At 54.5% G+C, this 23,698-nt stretch overlaps 1 protein-coding gene across 3 annotated transcripts in view; it reads right to left on the bottom strand.

Annotated features, from left to right (window-relative positions):
- The window catches only part of FBLN1 (fibulin 1), a 77,657-nt gene that overhangs the window by 35,023 nt on the left and 18,936 nt on the right, over positions 1-23,698 (bottom strand). For all 3 annotated transcript variants that reach the window (XM_089921452.1, XM_022596916.2, XM_022596915.2), the window contains exons 3-14: positions 22,245-22,380; positions 19,949-20,120; positions 15,226-15,285; positions 13,559-13,660; positions 12,801-12,938; positions 11,545-11,682; positions 7,939-8,082; positions 6,967-7,095; positions 6,043-6,168; positions 3,508-3,627; positions 2,525-2,656; positions 682-805 (exon numbers count right to left, since the gene is read on the bottom strand). In XM_089921452.1, coding sequence (XP_089777578.1) covers positions 682-805; positions 2,525-2,656; positions 3,508-3,627; positions 6,043-6,168; positions 6,967-7,095; positions 7,939-8,082; positions 11,545-11,682; positions 12,801-12,938; positions 13,559-13,660; positions 15,226-15,285; positions 19,949-20,120; positions 22,245-22,380 — 1,521 coding nt within the window. The remainder of the gene's footprint in view (positions 1-681; positions 806-2,524; positions 2,657-3,507; positions 3,628-6,042; positions 6,169-6,966; positions 7,096-7,938; positions 8,083-11,544; positions 11,683-12,800; positions 12,939-13,558; positions 13,661-15,225; positions 15,286-19,948; positions 20,121-22,244; positions 22,381-23,698) is intronic.

Here is a 23,698-nt window from a genome sequence, read left to right as displayed (position 1 = left end):
AGCTTTTCCTGAAACAACCGCCGGGGGCACGAAAGGAGGCCCATCTGATAAAATAAGGGATGGGGTCGTGTGGGGCGAGACCAGAGGGTCCTCACTGCTCCCTGAGGAACAGGGCTCCTGGACACCCCAGGAGGATATATCCCGGTGGCCTGAGACTGAGTGAGCTTGCAGTGACATATGGACACACAGCTTCAAGCTGAGGACACAGAACCTTTCGTGCTGCTCCCACGCCGTCACTGGGTTGAAAAGAATCTTTCAGGTGAGGTCATCTAACAATGACACCCTAACAAGTCACGTCGGCTCACACAGAGTCATTGCCACCTTTATCCGAGTCAGAGCAGGTTCTGCCATCTGCATGTCACAGATGAGGAAACTGAGGCCCAGAGAGCTGTCCCTTGCCCAAGGCTTCACCCCGGGGAGAGAGACGGCCGGGGTTTCTGCCTGGCTCCATGCACAGGCGGGTCTGGGAGCAGGCCTGCCCACCTTGAGCCCATATGAGGTCACCACCTTCACTTCCTGCAACCAGTCTCATTGGCATTTAGGCGCCTGAGAACCAGGGATCCTTGAGTCTCCCAAGACCCGCGTGGGAGGGCACGGCTCATTAACCACCCGCCCAGGCCGGGAGCCGGGCCCCCAGGAAGGCCAACACAGACAGACGATCGCGGGGACCGAGGGACTTACGTGTCTGCGGAGCGGCGGTAGTTCTCGGGACACTCGAAGGCCAGGCAGCGGAAGCCGCCCTGGATGTTGAAGCAGGTCTCGTTGATGGAGCAGTTGTGGATGCCGGTCACACACTCATCTATGTCTGCGGGAGATCCCAGGGCAGCACGGTGAAGGCCAAGGCCCCCCAGCCATCCCCATCCACAGACAGGGGTGCCCAGGCCTCCCATCAACCAGGGTCGGGGGGATCAGGCCGTCCTTGCCCTCCACTGGCTGCTCTCTGGAGCAGAGCCCTGTGCCAGCGTTTTTACTTATAGGAGGTTATATTTAATACACCTATTATTCACAATCCCAGGAGTAAGCATAAGGATAACGGCAAACACTGTATGATAGCCCTTAAAGTGTTTTGCAGGAAACACCTGCTTCTCATTATAATTAAATGAGGCAAGTACTGTTATTATCCCCATTTTAGGGACGAGTCATAGGGGTTAAGTGACTGGCCTAAGGTCACACATTCTGTAAGTGGCAGAGTCGAGCTTTGAACCCAGGCAGCCAGTGCCTCTCTGAGGCTCCCGAGTTGCATCAGCCTTACCTCACGTGCCACTTGTAACATCCTAGGAGGGAATGAGCAGAAGCCACTAGCCCCATATTACAGACGAGGAAACTGAGGCTTAAAGGGATTCTATGTTGGGCCCAGTGTCCAAAGTCAGTGACTATCTGGGCTAGACCGGAACCCGGCCTGGGGCATGTCACGAGGTCACCCTGGACATGGGGAGCCGTCCCCTTCCCTCAACTTTCCGGAGCAGCCAAATGGTGGGCCCAGGGGATGTCACTGTGCCAGAGGCATCTGCTAAGAGATGCCAAATCCTGACCATTGGTGGCAAAAACAGCACTCCCCAATCTCAAAGGCCGAGGCTCAGGAATGTGTTTTCACTGTGTCTGGCAGGACCCCAGGCTGCGGTGAGGGCGCCTGGCCAGGTCATCTGCTTCGTCAGAAATGTGAAAATAGAGCAACTTCCATCCGGAGCTCTGGACGAGCTGAGCGGGTCCCTCCCAGGAAACGCCACAGCTCCTGCCCGCCTTTGATCAAAGTCTTCAAACCTTCTTCATGACCAGAAAGGACATCTGCAGGACCTGGGCCCTCCAGAGCCTCTGGGCCACCAGCCCCACGTGGGGACTCATCAGGAGGGGCTGAACAGAGCCAACTTCTGACTCAGCTTCTGTGGCCATTCCCGGAGGTGAGGCCCATGCGCCCATTCCAGGGTCGCCCCTTCACAAATATCTACTTAGCACCCCCCCACACCAGTAGCCAAATGGACGGTTATAGGACGCTGATGACCCCTGGAGTGTCCTTAGAAATGGGAGCCTAGTACAACAGGATGGATGTCGCTCGCCCCTCGTTTAGCCGACCCCCGGGCCCCCGCGGCATCCTCCAGCCACAGTGTCCCTAAATACAGAGACCTCTGGGTTGTCACACACCCTGACCAGGCCCATCCCCTCACCAAGTGGGGATCATCACCCTGGGACAGAGGACTGCGCCGTCTGCTCACTGCTTTGCCCTTAACACCCAGCAGGGCCTGGGTTTGTCGAGTGACTGAACGAAAGACTAAACAGCAGTGCTATGCTATGGGGTCTTCCGGGCACTGACGTCCTGTTTCCTCCACGGTGGGCATCTTCCCAAAGGCTGTCAGCCCCGCTTCGGGCCCTCTTGGGGCTGGCCCAGGGCAGGGTGGAAGGCTCAGAACCCGCGGAGGACAAGTGTGCCCGGGTATGGGAGACCAGGGTGCCCGTGGAGCCCAGGACACGCCCAGGATGCAGAGTCCCGAGCTGGCCTGAGACGCCCCGGGAGTCCCACCCCGCTCACCTTGGCAGTTGCGGCCGTTGGGAGCCAGCCTGTATCCGGTCGAGGGGCAGCTGCACTGGAAGCTTCCGGGGATGTTGAGACAGCGGTAGGAGCAGATGTGGCCCCCAGTGGGCAGGGCACACTCGTCGATGTCTGTGACGGCAAAGCCCACCCTCAGCATCTGTGTGGACCCCGGCTGGGCTACGCCCCCCGTGGTGGGCTGAGCTGCGGCCTGGAGCGCAGCCACACAGTACAAGCCGGACAAGGCGCGGGGGGCCTCAAAGTGCTGTGGCTGGGGCGGCCTCAGAGACCATCACGCCAGAAGGGGAAACTGAAGCCCAGAGAGGGTAAGAGCCTAGCCTAGGGCCACACGGCAAGTTCATGGTGTGAAGCGTGCACGTGCAAGGGGAGGAGGGAGCCTGGGGAGCCGGAGGCAGGAGGCAGCGCCCAGGGCTTCAGAATGACACACATAGAGGTGCCCTGGCTGGCTACGTCCTAATGCTGATTATTACAAATGTGCTAATAACAGACACACCTTATATAGAAACAGTAATAATCTTAACAAGAGTCATCCTTTGAGCACCTACGTCGTGCCAGGCACATATGAAGTGCTTTTGAGTCACCATTTGGATTCATCCTTTGACAACCTGGTGCGTGTGGGTTTAACCTCCATGTTACAGAGAGGATGGTCCAGGCCCAGGGAGGGGCTTTTAAAAGGCCAGAGGCAGAGCTGCGAGTCAGAGACGTGGGCGGCCCCTGAGGCCCCTCCTCACCCACCACTGCCCTGCTCGAGGTCCCGGCACACATGGCGATCCCCACTGTCACGTGTCATTTTACTAAAGAAAAATCTGTGAGTGGCTTTGCCCCTTTACACGCTTCGCTCTCAACGATGGGCAATGTGCATCCGAATAAAGAAATAAACAAACCACCCGGCAGCCAGGAGGTGGGGGATGGGGGCCAGGGGAGGGGGTGCTTTCGCCCCCAGCCGAGCGGGGAGCCCTCACCTTCGCAGGTGACCCCGTCCACGTCACTGAGCTGGTAGCCTCGCCGGCAGTAACACTGGTAGGAACCGTAGACGTTGGCGCACTCCTGGCTGCAGGGGCCACTGCTACACTCATTCACGTCTGAAAGGGAGGGTCCCGGGGTCGCCGCTCAGCGCTGGCGGGGCTGCGACCCCTCAAGTTAACACGCGCGCGCACAGAGGCACAGGTTACCACGTGTAGCGCCAGAGATCTGCCCGGAGTTGCCCCAAGGGAGAGAGGCCCCACTCCGGCCCCTCACGGCCGGAGGACCTGGCATCTCCCCACACCCACTGCCTGCTTCAAGCCAGACCGACTCTGGGCTCTTGCTTCTGGCCCACCACCTGTGTTTGCAAATAAAGTTTTATCGGTACGCGGCCCCGCTTATTCATTTACTATGGTCCGTGGCTGCTTGTGCGTAACAAGGGCAGAGCTGAATAGTCGCAGAAGAGATGGAGCTGGCAAAGCCTGAAATATTTACTACGTGGCTTTTAGAAAACAAGTGTGCCAACCTCTGACTTGGAAGTCCCTCTTCATTTTCGTTTACTGCTATTTCTCAGCAGGGCAGGAGGGGTGAGCAGCTGAGAATGTCCGTCAGCCTCTCACCCCAAGTCTCATCCCTGCAGCCCCGCACGCCTGGCCTGGCTGCCACCTGTTCACTTGCTCACCTCTGCTCAGTGTGGTTTCTTACATCCTAGAGACCCTCCCTGAAGGCAGGAACCATGTTATTGCTACACGTCTGGGGCGGTGGGTGCTTGACAAGGCTGGCCAGGCCCTGGCCTTGTGTCCACAATACTGCCCACTAACATAGATATGAATACCTACCATTCAGCCGTTGAGGAGTGACCAGGGACAGCACTAGCCACGAGTGATAATAGCAGTGATCCAAGCGGTCTCCAGATCACAAGTGTGTCGTCTCACACTGGGCACCGTGACAAACCCTTGACAGGCTGCATCTTGATTCACCCTCACGACCCCCTACAAGGTGGGCCCTACTCTCCCCATTTTACGGATGAGCACACTGAGGCCCAGAAATGCTGAGTTACTCCTTCAAGGCCGTAAATGTGACAGAGCTGGGATGTGAACCCAGGCCCGAGGGACCACCATGCATGAATCTTGCCCCTTGCCATTACATGTGTGTGTTGGGTCTGGTTTTGGGGGACAACTCCCAGAATCTCAGGAGAAGCCTCGGACCCAGGAGTCCATCACACTGTCCACGCTCCAGGTTGAGAATTACACACTGGGGTGCACCCTGGCATATCTGACTTTTGTGATCATCCTTCTTAATCCAGAAATTTAAGACCTGCCATGTCTTGAGTGTGGCTCTACAGGTTGCCCCTGGGCACTGCGCTGCAAAGAAGGGAGCTCGATGGGCAATGTGAGGGATTGCCGAGGGGGGTCAGAAGCTCTCAATTTCTGCTGACCTCATCACCTAATTCCCGTAGAAGATGTGACATCCACTGAGCACCTACTATGTGCCAGGCCCTCCCCTCATTTCAGTCCATCCCATCAGATGGGGTCAGTGTTATCTGACAACCCCAAGACTCTTGACACTAATGACTCGGTCCAACCCGCCCCCCAACCCAGAGACCTGACCAAACTTTAGCATCAGCCCAAGACCATGACCCTTGAAATGCCTGCCTGGGAAAGCTTGATGCTGCCAAAGAATTTCCTGTGTATTCCAGCCAACACCGGAATACAGGCCCTGACCTCCCTTTTCCTTAGAAGCATTTACTTTAGAAAACCTGCAGATGTAAATCCTTTCTGTCCCTTTGAGATGTATCTTCTGCAACCCAGGTCCTTTTAAGGTGGGAACCAGGCCTTTGAAATGCGGTCATCAGGGGGAGGTACCACCCCCACCCCCACCGCATCTCCCAGACTCTGCAGGAGGGTCAGAGCCAGTGAGAAGACACAGCTGGCCTAATTCCACTGACCAGTGCCTTTAACATCCTTCAGAACTATTCCTTAGCAGGCCCCAGCATTTAAAAAGCCCGCACCTGTTTTTTTGGTGGAGTTGAGACCAATTTATGCTGAAGTCTCTTTCCCCTACTGCGTAGTCTAAATAAAATCTGTCTTCCCACTTTTAACAAGTGTCCAGCTTTTGTTTCTCTTTGGCATAAACAACCCCATTTCCCCTGTGAGGACAATTAGGCAGGTGACGTCAGCCACTCCCCAGGGTCATGTGAGTAAGCAGTGGGCCAGACGCCCCCGAACCCCACACCCTCAGCCACCTCCCACCCGGCTTCTGCAGCCAACTTGTCCATCCCTACGTGTGCACAGGTGTTATCACCCCCTGCAGGGCCCAGGAGAAACTGGGGAGGGCAGTCATCTCCGACAAGCAAGCTTTTAGAGGTCCTTCCCCTGCTGATGTGTTGTTTGATACGCTCTAGGGCACAAATGTGAGTCGGTCCCACGCGGAGCTGCAGGGAGAGTGGTGGTTTCCCCAGGAGGTGGGCAGCCTGGGGGAAGGGGCGCGGATGCAGTCACAGAGCTCCTGACCCTGCCCCGCCCTGCCCTCACCTTCACAGGACCGGCCATCAGAGGAGAGCCGGAAGCCCATGGTGCAGCTGCAGTAGTAGGAGCCAGGCGTGTTCTCGCACTTGTGGCCACACAGGCGCCCGGGGTAGCGCCGGCACTCGTTGATGTCTGAAACAGAGCAGGAGGTGGCTCAGGCAGCGTCCTCCCTGGGCAGTGCTGCCCGTGGTGGCAGCTCACGACCTTTGTCCCCCACTTCCCCTGGCCTCCTCTCCAAGAGAAAGGCCAGTGACTTGTCCCAAACACGCGGCAAGTCAGAAGGGGAGCTGGGACGGCCCCGGCCTGTCTGCCCGCTGGGCGAGCCTCGTGCTCCTTCCACGACGGCACGCCTGGGCACGTTCCCACCCGCCAGTTCTCCACCCCAGAGCCCGAGAGAGTGCCCTCCAGGATCCAACAAAGGTGCCGTGGGGCTGGGCGGGGCAGGTGCCAGGCTCCCCTGAGCACCCTGGTTTGGGGATGGCTGGCGTCCACCAGCAGGATCTGTCCTAGCCCCCGGTGTTCGGGCCACCATGCCGTCTTGGGTTCTCACTGCCCTGGGCGAGCACACAGCTCTGGGCCCTGCAGCCCTGCAGGTCGGCAGGAACCTCTGGGAAATCACTAAGACTCTGGGGCATTTGTAGAGCTGGCTGGAGCCTCATAAACACTCAGAGGTCCTGGGGCAAGCAGAGCACCTGTTCTACAGGTAAGGACCCTGGCTCACGCCCAGGAGGGCCTCCCCAGGAGCCACATGATCGGCAGCAGCAGAGTCGGAACCAGAACGGGGGTCTCCCGATCGGGGTCCCTTCTCTGGGACTGTCTGCACTTGGGATTTTCAGAGGTGAGGAGTAGACCACGGTCATTCCAGGGTGCCCCAGGCTGGGTTCTCCTTGATGTCATCTGGCCGGGCCCTCTGCAGGGACACCCACGTACCCACACACGTTCTGCTGATGCCGTCGAAGTAGTAGCCGGCCTTGCACTCGCAGCGGAAACTTCCAGGGGAGTTCACACAGAGATGCCCCGGCCCACAGGGCTCAGAGGGCGGCAAGCACTCATCCACATCTTGCAAAAGAGAAAGACACGGTGAAGAACCTTTAGTGTGCCGGGGGCTTTTTGCCCTAAGACGATCAGAAAGGAAGGAGCCAACTAAAACGTAATGGACAAAGCGGCATCGTTTAATTCTTAACCCGATTTCATAGAGCACCTACTACGTGCCAAGTCCATGCTGGCGAGATGGCTGACGCAGACGCAGCCTCTACCCTCGGGGGCCTCCTGCTGCTCTGGGCCAGCAGTGACCCTAGTTAAGGCAGGAAGTGCCCAGTGACTGGGGAGAGGCTGAGGAAGTGCCCTGGGCGTTACAGGGAGGAGACTCCTCGGTGTGGCAGGGATCTGGGCAGGCTGGGCGCACGATGCCCTTGCCCGAATCCAAAGGAATGTAGGTGAAGAGGGAAGCATGTAAGAGTAAAAACCACACAGAGAGGAAAGGGCAGGGCTTGCTGCGGGAGCAGCAAGACCTATTTCACCTGGATCATAAAGTTTGTGAGGTTGGGGCCAACTCAGGAGGACTGACTTGTAAGCAGAGGGCATCTGTCCTCTGTCTGCCGCCAATGGGGAGCCATCGCCGACGGGGGCTGTGAGCAGGGAGGCGCGAGAGAGCTTTCAGCTCAGGATGAACCGGACAGACTGAAGGGGCAAAGCTGGCGGCAGTGGGTGGGTTGGCATTCTACTGCAACCGTCCGGGCTATAGCCAGTAAAGGCCTGTGCTTGGAGATCAGCAATGGGATGGACGGACAGGTGCAAACAGCTTCCTTTGGGGACCTGCTCTCTCCTTCCAGGGAAGGGAGGGCTGTGCTGGGAGCAGACCAAAAGTCCATTTCAAACAGGTTTTCTTTTTTTAATACCAACCAACACAGCGGGTCCCCTCCTCATTGAGATGGTAGCCACGGCCACAGTTGGGCACGTTCTTCTGGCATGTGTAGGAACCCTCCGTGTTGATGCATGTCTGCCCCACAGGGCATGGGGCACTGATACTCAAACACTCATTGATATCTACAGGGGGAAAGACGGAGACAACGGGGTTAAACCCGGAGGGCTTCCCAAAACCCAACCCCTGGATCTCCAAAGAAATCCCATTTCCCTCCTCTTTATAAAACCACGAATGCAGTTCCGACGATGCCCTCGCCCTGGACCACACAGCAGCCTCCCAACTGGCTCGCATGTGTCAGCAGCATATACCACACCGTGACGGCCCCTCCCCGGCCCATCCTCCTGCCCCTAAACCCGCAACACTTCCATCTTCCACTGCACCGAATCCGAAGCTGCCCGCCTGTGAGCCCCACGCGGTGAACTTAGCAATTCACGTGCCGTCCTGTGCTCACATACTCCACACGGTTAATGAGGGTCTTCCCTGAGCTGAGCAGCGGCCGAGGGGCAGAGGTGGCCGCCCCCTCGGTGCCGGCACTCGTGCTCTGCGACCCTCCAGTGACTGGCTGGCCCCCGCGCCCCACTCCCCAGCCTCACTCGGGTCCATCTCTCCTGCAGCCCAGGCTCCAGCCCTAGCCTCCAGCGGCCACTCAGATCCCGCCTCTGTGCCTTCATTTACAGTTCCTCCCTGGGAAGCCAGCGCCCCTGTCTGCCTGGTGAACGTGCCTTTCTTACAGCTTGGGCACGACCTTCTCCCACATCCCCACCCCCATTCCGGGCTCCACGGGGCCTGTGTGCACTCGCGCCCCCGGGGAAGGGCTGCTCTAAGCTCTCCGCACGGTGGCTCCCTCCCCGACTGGACACGCCTCTGATGGGGGACCGTGGGGCGTGCATTCCCCTTTGATGAACACACGCCCGGCGGGTGTGAACCAGTAAACCAAGAAGGAGAACTGGGTTACACATGTGTTCACTGATCACGCTCAGATTCAATGCCAAACCGCCCAGGTTGAACTTCCTCCTCCCAGAAGGACCTAAGGTTTCAAGAATCACTTATAAACATCTAGGGGGGCCAAGAGAAGGGGGTGATGGCAGAGGACCGGCTGTACTTCTCCCCTCGCAGCCAAGGCCCACCCTCCTCGGACAAACGGGCAGCCCGACTCCCTCCCCATCCTGGTGTCGGCCTTTGTGCCGCCGGTCTTGCCGTGCAGCACTTTACAGTTTACAAAAGCTTTCACCTCCAGTACTGCCCTGCAGGTTAGGCAGGACGGGATTATCTGCATTTTATAAACAGGAAACTCCCCGAGCCCAAGGCTGGGACCCACTCAGGTCTAGAATCAGGGTCTCCCGCCTCCCGGCCAGGACGAGGGCCCCTAAACCTGGCGTGGGCGAACCACAACCCGCCGGCCAAATCCCACCCACTGCCTGTTTTTGTAAGTTCTGTTCTACTGGAGCACAGCCAGGCCCATTCCTTTATGTAGTGTCCACGGCTGCTTCCACGTGGCTGTGACAGAGACCCTTCGGTCGACGAGGTTGATATTTACTCTCTAGCCCTTCTCAGAAAAAGCTTGGCCCTGTGTCAAGAACGAATGCAGTCTTTAGAACTTTTCCCGCTGCCAAGCAGGGTAGAAGCTTTCCCTTTCTGCACTCGGCTTTTGCTTTCTTTTTTTGCAAATAACGATGGACATAACTTTTGAAATAAAAAAGATAATTTTTAAAAAGAAAGACTCCTGAACTTGGTTGTGGCACTTGACTGTGAACTAGGCTGTGAACTTGATTGTGGGCACACAGAAAGCTGGACTGCCCCACCCTCCCAGGGTGCTGAGACGAGGGGCGCCTCTAGGACCTCTGAAGACCCAAATTCGGGGGTGGGTGCTGGGCTGCGGCCAGTCCTGGGCCCCCGGGCTCCTGCTCTGGAGCCTCCCCCTGTAGAGCTGCACCCCTGCAATCGGGGGTGGGGGGCGGGTGGGAACCGAGGCTAAGTCGAGACTTGCAACGGTCCCTTCTTTGTGGAAATCGGGCTGATTTTGCCATGAGTCAGGGTTTCCATCCCCGGCAGATGCCATCCTCCGCGGAGCCCCCTGCAAGTGCGCTGCAAGTCTAGGCAGGCCCCTCCTCCCTCCTAGCCCTGGGAGAGCTGTCAGCCTCCGGCTCACCGGCCTCCTTCTGGGAGCGAGGACAGCCCCCCTGCTGGGAGGAGGCTGGCGAGGGGCCAATGCAGCCAAGCTGAGGCCCCCGCGGCTCAGAAGCCTCGCCTCCCCTTGAAAGGGGAGCTTTAGGAACAAAGACTGGGGTTGGCTTCAGACGAGGCCCCTGTCCTAAGGGGTTGATGTTCTATTTGTCTTTAGATATCCTGGGATGGTAATAAAAGCGGGGAAGGACTTTCAGTCCAAACTGCCATTTCAAATCAAAGATCAATACAGATTTATCTGCAAGAGGGTGAGACAGAAGAAATTCTCGGCCCCTTGCTCGTGGCGTACCAGCCTTTCCAGGGGGGTGACGGGGCAGCTCCAGGAAGGGTGAGTTCTGACTAGTGGCGCCTGCAGCGCAGAACGAGGGAGACGACTCTCCGACCCCAAAGGGAGGACCCGGAAGCTTCTGCTGAGCAGGGGGCAAGGGCAGCCCGGGCAGATCTGGACCTAAACGCCAACAGCATACAGAGATCTGGCCAGATGGCTGGTCTCGGGCGACTGCAGGAGAAAGCGGGGACCACCTCCTGTCTGAAGAACAGGTCACTCTGGCCACTACTCCCGCGCTCGCCCCTGCCCCACGCTGCCTCTGCAACCTAAGCAGTCTCACCCAGACCTCCTCTTTTTACTAAATTCCATGGGATTTGCTTTCATTTCACATTGATCTTCCTCCGATATCAACACAGTATTTTGCCATTTTAACCACTTTTAAGCGTACAGGTGAGTGGCATCAAGCACATTCAGTGTTGTGCAACCAGCAGCACTGTCCAGCCACAGACCTCGTTCACCATCCCAAGGAGAATTCCACCTGTTAAGCCCTAACTCCCCACCCCTGTCTCCCAGCCCCTGGCGACCACCATTCTACTCTCTGTCTCTATGAACTTGACTCCTAACACAGAGTATCTTCTAAAACCATTCTTTAATACACAGGGCACTTCACAACCACCTTGTTTCATCCTTGCCTCAAGCCTACAAGCCAGATATGATGATTATTCCCATTTTACAGAGGAGGAAGTTGAGGCTCCGAGGAAGTAAATGACCTTAGGCCACTTGGTTCAACACCAGGTGTCTCTGACCTCAAAACACAAGGGCTTTCATCTAAGCCAGAGATCGCTAAACTATAGCCGGGGGCCCCAACCCAGCTGCCGCCTGTGTTTGTAAATAAAGTTTTATTGGGACACAGACCCACCCACTTGTTCAACACAGCCATGGCTGCTTTCCAGCTCCAACCGCAGAGCTAAGTAGTTGCAGCGGAGGCCACACAGCCCACAGTGACTAACTTATTATCCAGTCCTTTATAGAAAAAGCTTGCCGACCTCCGTTCTAATACACTACGCAGTGCCCCATCGCTGGACGGTTCCCCCACCTGGCGGACCCGTTAGCCCTGGCGGCAGCATCTTACCAATACAGTTGCCTAGAGCATCTTGTATAAAGCCGCTCTTGCACTGTAGCTTGGGTCTGCAGCGGAAGGATCCCAGAGTATTCTGACAGATAAAATCGGGGAGGCAGTTATGAATACCACTCTCACACTCGTCAATATCTGGTACATCATAAAAAAAGGAAATTGTTAGCAAGAGTCCTGCCAGAAGCATCTTTCAACACTTTAAAATCACAAGAATTTTTTTTTTTTTTTAATGCTCATTACTCAGACTATAACCCCAAACGTTCCAATAGAGAGGTCACATTCCAAAAGGGCCTTAGCCAAATGGTGCTCGGGTTTCTAAAGATTCAAAACTGACTTTTCCCCCAAGGTTCTTAGGATGCCAATTTTCTGTTATGTGATAAATAACCCAGGCATTTTCCTGGCAATATGTGGTTTGGTTTGATTTGGTTTTCATTTCAGGCATGTTTAGTTTAGATTATAAAGCGATGATGATCTTAAGTGGCAATAAACACTGTCCCTATAAACGTATTCACTCTGCAGTCCTCGCAATATTCCAGATATTAACCATGGTGATTGTCGTGACTGGACGTGTTGGCTGCCCTTCCCTTGAAGTTCATGGCGTCAAATGTTCAAAAGTGTATACTCAGCTGGCTGGGCCCCTGGGTTCTCGAGGTCCACACCGCCCAGGGAGTCTGCAGGGGTGGGGAGGACTGAGCTCATCCAAAGGCCCTCATAATTCAAACGACGTTTTTACACAAGTGGTCTTGTCGTTCTGAAGGGCTGGAAACCCTCAGCAGAAAACTATGTTCTAACAGATCCTCATCAAAGGTTTATCTGCCAAATAACATCCATGGTTTGGCGGGGGAAAGCCAGCAGCCAGAAATGTCATGTTTTTTTATGCAGCGGAAGGGAATATGCTTTGAACTTCAAGGAAACCTGGAATCAGATGGAAGGCAGCTGTTGTGCAAAAAAACAGCTCGGGGGTGGGGGGACTGGAAAGCACATGTGAGCACCTGAAATTCATCTCTGGTCTTGTTTTTAAATGAGCGTGTTCTAAGCCTTTTCAGAAATCCAAGCTCTCCACTGTCATTAACTCAGCATTACGGTAAAGGAGGTAAATCTTCACTAATAACAGGGTTGGCCAGTGCCCCAGGCAGCCAAAGGCGGGACACGGCACCACGGAGCCCAGACCCCAGGGAGCCCAGTGCCACTTCCCCCATCGCATCATACGCACTTCCGGGGGATGAGGTTTTGAGACTCGGAGCTTATCCTACCTTTGCAGTCATTGCCCTCTGTGAGCTCATAGCCAGTCCCACAGCTGCTGTCGCGCTGGCAGCGGAAAGAGCCCACTGTATTGATGCAGGATTCTCCAAGACGGCAGCTTTGGGCGCCCATGATACATTCATTGACATCTAGGAGAGACACAGGTGACGCAGGAGTAACCAGCAAGAACAACCGATCCTCACGCTTTATCAGAAGGAATGTACCAGAGGGCACGATGGGATCGACCTCCCGCATCCACCAAGCTCCCCGGGCACGTGCATATTTAGGCCGTGCACCGGAATGGAGCCCTGGGCGCTCGCCATCAGAGCAAAAGCAACGGCTCCTCTGCCCTGCTGAGCTATTTCAGACGTACTGCTCCTCCTGAGCACCTGCTAAGCGAGCACCAGGCCCTGAACTGGACTCATGTGATCCTAGAGAACCCCCTATTCGGGGCTACCACCTCCCTCCGTCTCCCCCATCTCACAGATGAGAGGCCAAGAGAGGCTGAGGGACGTGCCCAGGGCCACTAAGCAGATCCTGGATTCAGAGCCCGGTCACACCCCAAACCCAACCCCTTTTCACAGCACGGTGTTTACATCCTGCTGGAGGACAGCCGTGGCCGGAAGCCAGGCGCTGCAAACTCCAGGAGACGCTGGGAAGCCGGTCCTGGACCGTTCTTCACCTACGAATGGGGCCCCAAGTTGTGCAAAGCGGGCCCTGCTTGGCTGTCAGGCAGAGGCAGAGGCTCCCAGGGCAGGACGACATTTACCTTCACAGGAGACGCCATCCGGGAGCAGCTGGTAGCCCACAAAGCAGGAGCAGACGACCTCCTCCCCCGTGTCTCGGCACTGCTGTTTGCAGGGCCCACCGCCTGGAGTCAGAGCAAACGTGAGCGGAGGCCAGGTGCACCCCGGAGACCTCCTGGTTTTTTCCAGGTGTTTGGATGGGGTCAGAGAAAGCGCCCTCAGGGTAGGCTGACACAGAAGGGCAGGCTCCCCAGGCTGGAGCCCACTGCAGCCTTCACAGCGCCCTCCCTTCCCATGGGAGACCCCCCGGGGCTGCGGCTTCAGGTCCCAGCCCTGATCTGACAGATCGGGGGTGTGTGCGGGGCCCCGATACCCCATTTCCACCGCCACTGCCTCAGCTCCAGCCACCCGCTCCCCTGGCTCTCTGAGCATCCCTTGGTACCACCCTCCAACCAGGCTTCCTGCAGGGCAGCCAGCATGATGCCCAAAGAGCAAATCCCACGGGGACAAAACCTCTACCGGGCAAAGATTCCAGGGAATAAAATTCTGACTGCTGCCCGGGGCCTGCAGATCCTGCCCACTTCTCCAGCCTCTTCCTTTCTCCCCGCACCCCACCCCATGGCCCACCAGTGCCCAGCTGCTGCGGGTCTGCAAGTCCCCGCTCCCATTGCCACAAACCCACTGCCAATGTCATCTCCCTGGCTAACCCATCGTCAGCCATTGCAAGCCCGCTATCCCCTCCCCCAGGGAGAGCCTCGCACGCCCCCCAGAGAGGATTACGAGCCTTTCTGGGGTTCTCTGCCCCCCCTTCCGCCTACCCCTAGCCCTCTGTGCCGAGTGTCACTGTGCACCAACCACATCATTTTGTGATTAAACTGGCTCCCTAATGAAAGCCCAACCACAAGGCAAGCCACTGAATGTGCTCGGGGAGCAGACTTGCCAGTCCAGACATGCGGGAATGTTCCATAAAGAGAAATAAAGTCTTAGCATATGGAAAACAAAGGTGCAAGGCCCTAGTGACTTTTTTTTTTTTGATGTGGACCATTTTTAAAGTCTTTTAAAAATATATGTACATATGTGTATATATATATATATATATATATATTTATTTATTTGGTTGTGCCAGGTCTTAGTTGTGGCAGATGGACTCCTTAGTTGCGGCATGAGAACTTTTAGTTGCGGCATGCATGTGGGATCTAGTTCCCTGACCAGGGATTGAACCCGGGCCCCCTGCCTCACTGGAAGCACGGAGTCTTAACCACTGCGCCACCAGGGAAGCCCCAAGGCCCTACTGACTAAATCTGCAAACGCCTCTCTTATGAGACAAATGACTATCACAGATGGTACAGCTGGAGCTCCAGCCGCAAAATGAAGTATCACTCACCCCCGTCCCCTAAGGGGCTCCCAGCCTTGGGGGGTCACCGTTCACAGAGTCTGTGGGCTGTGGTGGGAGAGCTCTGCACATCAGCTCCTCAAGCGGCCCCTTCTCTACAAGCCCACCCTCTCCCTCGCTCGCCCATCAGGCCCCAGCTAGGAGGAGAGGAAGGGAAGGAGCCCGGGAGTGCAGACGACAGGGCCTTACAGCTGACTCCCAGCCAAAGGGCCGCGGCCAAGCTCCCAGCGAGATTAGTACTGACTTCCCCTCGGGCTTCATTAACCACCAGCTAGCCCTGGGGAGGGCCAGTCTCACCTCGGCAGCGGTCATTCAGGTAGGGGTCTTCTTGTCCCTCCTCGATCTCAGAGACCTTAGCTGAGGGGGAAGAGGCAAACACAGGTTTGTCCACACACAGTGCCCACGTTAACACAGAGGCAACGCCGAGCATCTTCTCTTCTTGCAAATATCACGCAGTAACGCCTGCTGGTACATCTTATAAAAAGCTCAGTGTTCATTTTATCCTTTTTAAAAACAGAGTCACACTTATAAATGTAGCTAAATCTCTAAAAGATCTATTATAACAGAAACAGCACTGGCACAAGGGTCTGTCTGTAGTCATCAACTTAATGCTGAGTGTGGTTACGTTGTCCACATTACTCAAATATTTCTGCAAATGCAGTCACGGCCCTACTATAAACTAAGTCACGTCTTCCAAACCGAAAACAATGCACCTGGTAAAAGCTTACGGCTACAGGTTGAATTGTGTCCCACCCCGCCCAAACCCCAGAAGATGTTGCAGTCCTAACCCCCAGTACCTGGAAATGTGACCTTAGTTTGGAGAAGGGTCATTGCAGACAATCAAGTTAAGATGAGGTCATTAGCGTGGGCCCTAATCCAATGATGAGTGTCCTTACAGAAAGGGGAAATTGGGACTCAGTGACAGATACGCAGAGGAAAAGCGGTGTGAAGAAACAGGGAGAAGACAGCCATCTACAAGCCAAGGCATACCTGATGCTCCCGGAAGCTGGGAGAGAAGCCTGGAGCAGATGCTCCCAGAGGCCTCAGAAGCAACCGGCCCTGCCGACACCTCGGTCTCGGACTTCTGGCCTCCAGACTGTGAGACAACACATTTCTGTGGTTTAAGCTCCCCAGTCTGTGGTGCTTTATTACAGCAGCCCCAGGAAATGAATTCACTTATTTTACACACTTTGTCCGGCTCAATGTAGTGCCGGACATCAACAGTCACTCACTCAATTCATTCAACAAAGGTATCTGAGTATCTGCTCTGAGGGTCAAGCACTCGGCACAGACAAGGCCCCTCCTCTCAATAATTACAATAGGACAGAGAGGGACCCAGTGGGAGACCTGGGCCCTCATTTTAAAGGGTTGTATTCCATTGGCAATTCTGGTATGGAAGAAATGGATTAGTCCTTTTAACCTGGGTGGGTAGACCCAAGAATTCCCAGAATACTTGAGAAACCAAGTGCTCTGCTAATGAAGACCTTCCGCAAGATGGAATGACAGCGATCACAATTCAATCACAATCCAACAGCCATTACATTACAACGCTGGGGGGGAAAGCATAAAGCAAAGGTGTCCCCAGCACAGCCACACCTACACAAGAGAAGCCAAGAGAGACAGAAAGAAGACTGGAAGGAAACGTGACCTAATGGAAACCGTATTTATCTCCATGTTGACTTCCTCTTCCTTCTACCTTCCCGTGTCTTCTAAAATGCCTACAGTGAGCACGTGATACACACACACTGGAAAAGCAGACATCAGTAGAAAGAACACATATTAGTAATTCTGCTGTAAGTTTCAGCGTAACATAATTTATAGACACTACCTATGCATAAGGCGTTACTTTTTAGGGGTTATTAAGATATGGTAAGGGTTCTTAAATAATCCAAAGAATTTTTCAGCTAGGGAGGAACTAAGCCAGAGACACTTAGGGTGTGAGTCATCTCTAGGTTAGGAGGCCGGGAGCACCTTTGCTCAGAATGTTTAATGTCTGTGCAACTAGAGATGATCATACTAAGTGAAGCGGGTCAGAAAGAGAAAGACAAACGCCCTATGATGTCACTTCCATGTGGAACCTAAAATATGACGCAAATGGACCTATCTACGAAACAGACACAGACTCTCGGACATAGAGAACAGACTTGTGGCTGCCAAGGGGGAGGGGGGTGGGTGGGGATGGAGTGGGAGGTTGGGGTTAGCAGATGTAAGCTATTATATAGAGAATGAAGAAACAACAAGGTCCTACTGTAGAGCACAGGGAACTATATTCAATATCCTGGGATAAACCACAATGGAAAAGAATATGAAAAAGAATGTGTGTGTGTGTGTGTGTGTGCGTGTGTGTGTATAACTGAATTACCTTTCTGTGCAGCAGAAATTAACACAACACTGTAAATCAACTATACTTCAATTTTTTAAAAAGAGAGGGAAAAAAAAGAATGTTTAACTTGGGGACTCTTCATTCACTTGGTGCATTCCATCCCAGCAAAGCCCAAGTCCCTGCCATGTGCCAGGCACAGGCCAGGGTGTCCAGACCTCATCCTCCAAAGGACTCATGGTAAGAAGGCCAGGAGGACTCATGAGAAACTATTTATCACTCAGGTGATGAGGTCATCAAGATTTCCACAGCATTTTTCAGGAGCCAGCAAGCCTGGCAAAGAATGCCAGAAAAGGAATCTTGAACTGAGGCTTCCACAGCCTCAGTCTCCCAATCTGTAGAATGGACATAACCAAGATACGCCCTAGCACAGTTCATCCCCAAGGAACAGGGTTCTTTCCCCCATCTTAGACCAATACTTTGATCACTTATAATATAGATTATTAGAAAAACTAAGATAAGAAAACAGACATGTAAGTCCCAATTTTATATTTAAACAGACATGTTACTCTATCAAATGCTTATAGAAGTTTCTGAAAGCTTACTCCCAACTTCTGTACTTGTTTTGTTGCAGGCCAGCACTGGTCTGTGGGCCCGCTACGGTAGCACACAGTAGGCCCACAATAAATGTCAGTGGAAGAGAGGAAAGCAGGTCTGTGTCTGGGTGAGGAGGAAACACAGGGAAGTCCTCATAGAGACACTGAGGAAAGTCTGAGGCAAGAAATGAAGCAGATAAAAGACAAGGGAGAAATAAGACATCTGGAGCGACAGAAAAGCTCAGAGATCATTAATGAAACAAGACATAAATCAACAAAAGTCCTCCCTGGAGACACAGGAGAAATTCTCCATCAGTATGAAGAATTTGAGTTTGTTTAAAGTGAAAATGTCATCCATGATTTCAAAAGTCAAGGAAGGAGCCAGAATGTGGTTCCAATCCCCCTTTATGACTAAAATATCTGAAATCAGCCCCACGGCGGCCATGGGGCCCTGGACTTGAGAAATCAAAACAAAGAATGAAAGACTGGTCGTTTGACCGAGGACCCCAAAGCCACATGAATGGGTGGCCTGACTTAGGGACCACTGGTCTGTGAGCTCGCCCTTCCGAGCCCCTTCCTGCCCCTTTCCCATTTTTAACAGAGGGCAGACGGAGCTCAGAGTGAGAAGGCAAAGGTCCCAGTCACGCAGCGAGCTTGGGGCAGAGCAGATGCTTGAAAGTTTCCAGGGCTCTTTCCATTATGGCACAGGAAACCATTGCACAAGTGGAAGAGATGACTAGACAACCAAGAAGTTTCCTGAACCATGTAACTGAATCATGAAGCCCCAAGGTTTCAGGATTTATGTGGCTTCAGATGGAGGGTGGAGACTGAACTGGTGGACACACAGCTGGGAGCCCTCCTGAAGCTGCTCTTGGGGTCATTTGCCCCTTTGCTGAATAAATATCTAGTGTTTGAATGCTCACAGCCTGCTGCTATTAACGAGTGGTGCCCCTGCTATTAACGAGTGGTGCCCCCTGCCTCAGCTCCAGATGGAGAGATAGCGCTGGCCAGGCATCGGAAGGCCAGCGCTCTCCCTCCTCTGTATGTCAGCCATGTGATCGTTTTTTTTTTAACAATTGTGATTTTTTTTTAAGATTTTCTTTTTTGATGTGGACCATTTTTAAAGTCTCCATCGAATTTTTTACACTATTGCTTCTGTTTTATGTTTTGGTTTTTTGGCCCCGAGGCACGTGGGATCTTAGCTCCCTGACCAGGGATCGAACCGGCACCCCCTGCATTGGAAGGCAAAGTCTTAACCATTGGACCACCAGGGAAGTCCCCTGGCCACGTGATCCTGAGTGCCAGGTCCTCATGTGTGAAACAAGAGCACGGCCAGCCACCCACGCTGCCCAAGGCGGTTGGAGGGATGGGACGAAATGTGATGGCAAACAGTTTATACCCCTTCTCCCATTTAATCCCAGCAACCTGAGCAAGTAGGACTCTAATTATCCCCTTTTCACAGATGAGGGAACTGAGGCCTGGATACACCAGTTTGCCCCCCAAATACATGTCAGGACAGGGACCCGAACACAGATTTGTCAGATCCCAGATCCCAAGTTCTCAGTTTCACTCCAGGACAGTGACAAACGTGAAACTGCTCTGACAACTAGAACCAGTCTCTTCTGAGTTAAGGCAATGGTAAATGTGCGTGCCCACACTGCCTGTGATGGTCAATTTTATGCGTCAACTTGGTTGGGCCACGGTGCCCAGATATTTGGTCCAGCACTAGTCTGGATATGGCTGTGACGGTATTTTTTAGATGAGTTTGACATTGAAATCAGCAGACTTTGAGTAAAGCAGATTGCCCTCCATCATGTGGGTGGGCCTCGTCCAATCAGGTGAAGGCCTTAAGAGAAAGACTGACCTCTCCCAAGTAAGAAGGAACCCTGCTAGCAGACGGCCTTTGGACTCGAGCTGCGACATCAGCTCTCCCCTGGGTCCCTGGCCAGTGGGCCCACCCTGCAGATTTCAGACCTGGCAGCCCTCACAACTGTGTGAACCCATTTCTTAAAATGTCTCTCTGTCTCCAAGTCCTATTGGTTCTGTTTCTCTGGATGACCTTAACTAACTGCACTGCCCAAGAGGGAAGAAAGGGGGGAATTACCTGCTTCTTGAAGGTCCCCAACGTCCCCCGGGGCAAACTCTGCTGTCTCCTGGCCCTTGACACAGCATGCCCGGAAGACCAGCCCACACTGGTAGCCAACCATGAGGCTGTACTCGCAGCTCTGACCCTGGGCCTGGGCCGCCCTTCCCAGCAGGCAGCAATGGCAGCACCTCTGCAAACACAGGAGGAGACTCCCGTTGGGGAAGCCAGACACAGGACACAGCGGATCCCCACGGACCTCTCAGCCCCGCTGTGTTAATGCTCCCTGGACGGTGATGACATGTGCCTGACCTGGGCTGCATCTTCTACATGTTGGCAGGAAACAGCAAAGCAATCCAGGCCCGAAGCCTGCTGCCCCCAAATCCCGCAGGTTCTGATTTTGAAAGGAACCTTAAAGGGCCTTATCCCAGCACACGCTCCATGATACCTGACTGCCCCCCAATATCCCTGCCGGCCCAGCTTCCACCTCCAGGAAGAGGGGGTTAGGAGAGGGCCTTCTGGGGCTCACACAAGAGCTCCCTAAGGGTCCATGACTTCTGCGTGGTCTGAGATTTCTCTACCACGCCTGGAAGGATGAATATGTATCTCGTCTCTTCCCGCGCTGAGTGAGGGTGGGTCAAGCAGCAGGAAGGGAACCTCAAGCCTGGTCATCAAGTGAGGAACAGAGCTGCTGCCTGTCACCTGGACCCCAGTGTTTCCAAAAGTCACAGCTGAATCCCAGGGACAACATTCACCCTGGCACATGAAAAGCCCCATTTCAGTCCCTATCGTTCTAAGAAAAGCGTAAGAGCTTTCCAGAAGGTCCATAGCAGGAGCAGAGGAGGGGTGGCTTTGCTTGAGTTTCGTAGAGGTTGACAGGTCTCCAATTCGCTCATTCTACAGCCTCTGCTGCTGGAAAGAGTGGAAGCCTCAGTTACCTCCCCCACCTTTTAGGCCATGAGGCGCCCTTCCCGGAAACACAGACCACGCATCTGCCAAAGCCATCCGTTTCCACTTCCCTTAGAAAGTTCCATGCCTTTCTCTCAAGTCGGGGGACACTGGCGGAAGTGTCTGCGGGGCAGACAGCGTCTGCAGAGCCCCAACCCTTCCTGGGAGGCAGTCACTGAACACATAAGGTCCTGGCTCCTAGGCCCCCTTGACCAGATCACCCCCCCTCGCCCCCGCCGCCAGCTCTCTCACACCAGAAGCCTCCTCCCATGAAAGCCCACAAAGGCTGAGGGGCGGGCAGAGGGGCTCTGGACCCACAGCTCCTCTACGTGGAATCTCCCTACACATTCCGACCTGCGTGGAAAGAGAATCCCCCGAAAGGAACCCACACACCCCGTCTCGGGATCCAGACTTCATTCCAATGCTTGCTCCTTGAAATTACTGCAGGGCCTTCCTAACTGGGAAGGGGGCATCTTTCTTCCAGGGAATTCATCTTTGTCACCTGGCACCTCCAACAGAAACCCAGATGTCCAGGTTAATTAACTTTCCAAACCTGAGTGCCTTCTGGTCGGGCTGTTTTTCTCCCTCAGTAGGTGGCAAGAGAGGGACAGCCTAGTTTATTTGCAGTCTTCAGACCTGGGAACGCTCTTAGTAACCTTTCCACATCCGTGCAAAGATGCAGGCCTTCCACAGTGACAGAGGTCCTGAGTGACCTGGCCTGGACTTGGAGTCCCAGGATGGATTACGGCCTTCATTCATAGCTGACCTTTGGGCAGGGTTCCCTCTGGGCCAGATGGACCACACTCCCAGCTCTGCCTCACCAGATCCTTCCCTTGCTGGTCCTGAAGGGACCCCTGCTGAGAGGCCATTTTGGAGTGTGGGTCTCTCTGAACCTCAGTTTTCTCTTCCAGGGCGGTTATGGAGGTCACGTGTCATCAGAGGCGTTGGTGGGGGCCCATCCTGAACTCTGACTAGTTCAGGAGAGCAGAGAAGCTGGAGGGCCTCCGGAGTGGGGTGGGGAATGCCTATCTGAAGTGAGAAGAGGTTTCAGAAGGCCCTGAGCCCAGATAACCCCTGCTCTGACCTCCACATTCCTGTTTGAAGCCCCGGGACTGGCAGTCTTCAGGGCAAGGCTGGGTCACTCCATCCCTGTTTCCCCGGTGTCGGACAGGGCCCGGGGTGTTGTCCAGGGTTTACTGAATAAACTGGAGGAGGTGGGGAGACTTGAGTGTCCCTCGTCCCGCCCTGAGTTGAGCACTATGCACTGCTCATAGGAAAGGCATCTGAGGTCGGGGGTGCAGGGAGGAGAGCGCCCCAGGCCTCCTGCTGAAGCAGTGGCAGCTGAGCTGGGAGGGGCCCAGGTCCTCACCTTCACGAACATGGCCTCGAGGCTGGTGTTGTCCCCATGCGGCACGGTGCAGCCGTCCTGCTCGTTGGCCAGGTTGATGCCCGTGGCACAGTGCAGCTCCTCTAGCTGGCTATGGCAGCACTGCTCCTGGACCATCCTGTGGGCAGAGGGGGCAGGCTGGCCCAAGGGCTCTGTGGGGCGGGGGGCCCACCAGCTGGTACTCAGGGCCTGGAAGCAGTAGCCCCTCGGGGATGGGAGCTCTGTCATCTTTGGGTGTCCCCCCTTCCCCATCCCCTCCACTCATCCACAGACACACACACAACGCCTGCATACAGAAGGTGCCCAACAGTGTTTAATTAGAAAGACTGGATGCAGGGTGGTATCTGGGAGTGGAGTCGAGAGCCCCAGTTGTGTGGCCAGAGCTCCAGTTCACTTCTCTGACCTCTGAGCCTCAGACACAGAAAGTTCCCACCTATTTTAAAAAACAAAAACAGCTGATGGCTGACTCTGGGCCAGACCTTCTGATCCTTTATCAAGTTGAATCCTTCCCAACACTCGTCTCCAGTTTCCGGAATCAGAGGAAACAGCTCCAGAGAGGTGGAGTAGCCTGCCCAAGGCCACGGAGTGAGGGATGGCGGCAACGGTGACACCGGGCCGTGGCATCCATGTCTCCCAGCCCCGTTGGGGGCTCCGGGAGGAAGGTCCTCGGAAACCCGAGGACACACGTGCACAAAAGCTTACGTCGCCAGAAGGACCGTCACCTCCCAGGCTTGGTCCCTCAGACACAGCTCCAGGTGGTGAGGGCAGGCAGGTGATGGAGCGCAAGGTGTGTGATCACAGGTGTGGCTCCCACCAGACCCCAAATAACCCTGGCTTTGGCCAGAGCCACCAAGGGCAGGAGAAGCCGTCAGACCTGCACTGGGCCGGAGAGGGAGGGGCCCCGCTGGGCTCCGTTTGCTGCCAGCCAGGCTGCCTCGGCCCCCAGCCTCCACCCTATGGGGCCAGAGCTCTGCACCCGGCTTCCCGTGCACTTCTAGAACTGCCCTCGGGCTCCGGGATGGATTTGTCTGCAGAGAGACCTCCGAGATACTGCAGGTTTGGTTCTAGGCAACCACAATAAAGTTAGTCACATGAATTTTTTGGTTTCTTGGTGCATATAAAAATTATGTTCACACTGTACTGTAGTCCAGTAAGTGTACAATAGCATTATGTCTAAAAAAGCAATACATACCTTAATAAAAAAAAAACCTTCCTTGCTAAAACATGCTAACCATCATCTGACAATGCGGAGCTGCCACAAACCTTCAATTTGTAAAAAAAAAAAAAAACACGCAACCTTCAAAGCAATAAAATGAGATCTGCCTGTACTCTGCTACCACACATCCACTCGTGCTCTCAGTGGATTTGCAAATGACAGGCATGTCACTGCATTATCAGGGAGAGCGAGCAGAGATGCATCCATTGATCCATTCACT

This window comes from Delphinapterus leucas, chromosome 11, assembly GCF_059928025.1.
Source record: "Delphinapterus leucas isolate spDelLeu-1000000601 "Yukka" chromosome 11, BTC_Dleu_Yukka2, whole genome shotgun sequence".
In the NCBI taxonomy this organism is placed as follows: Eukaryota; Metazoa; Chordata; class Mammalia; order Artiodactyla; family Monodontidae; genus Delphinapterus; species Delphinapterus leucas.
The sequence above is the reverse complement of the archived record's forward strand: the minus strand, read 5'-3'. Positions and strand labels throughout refer to the sequence as shown.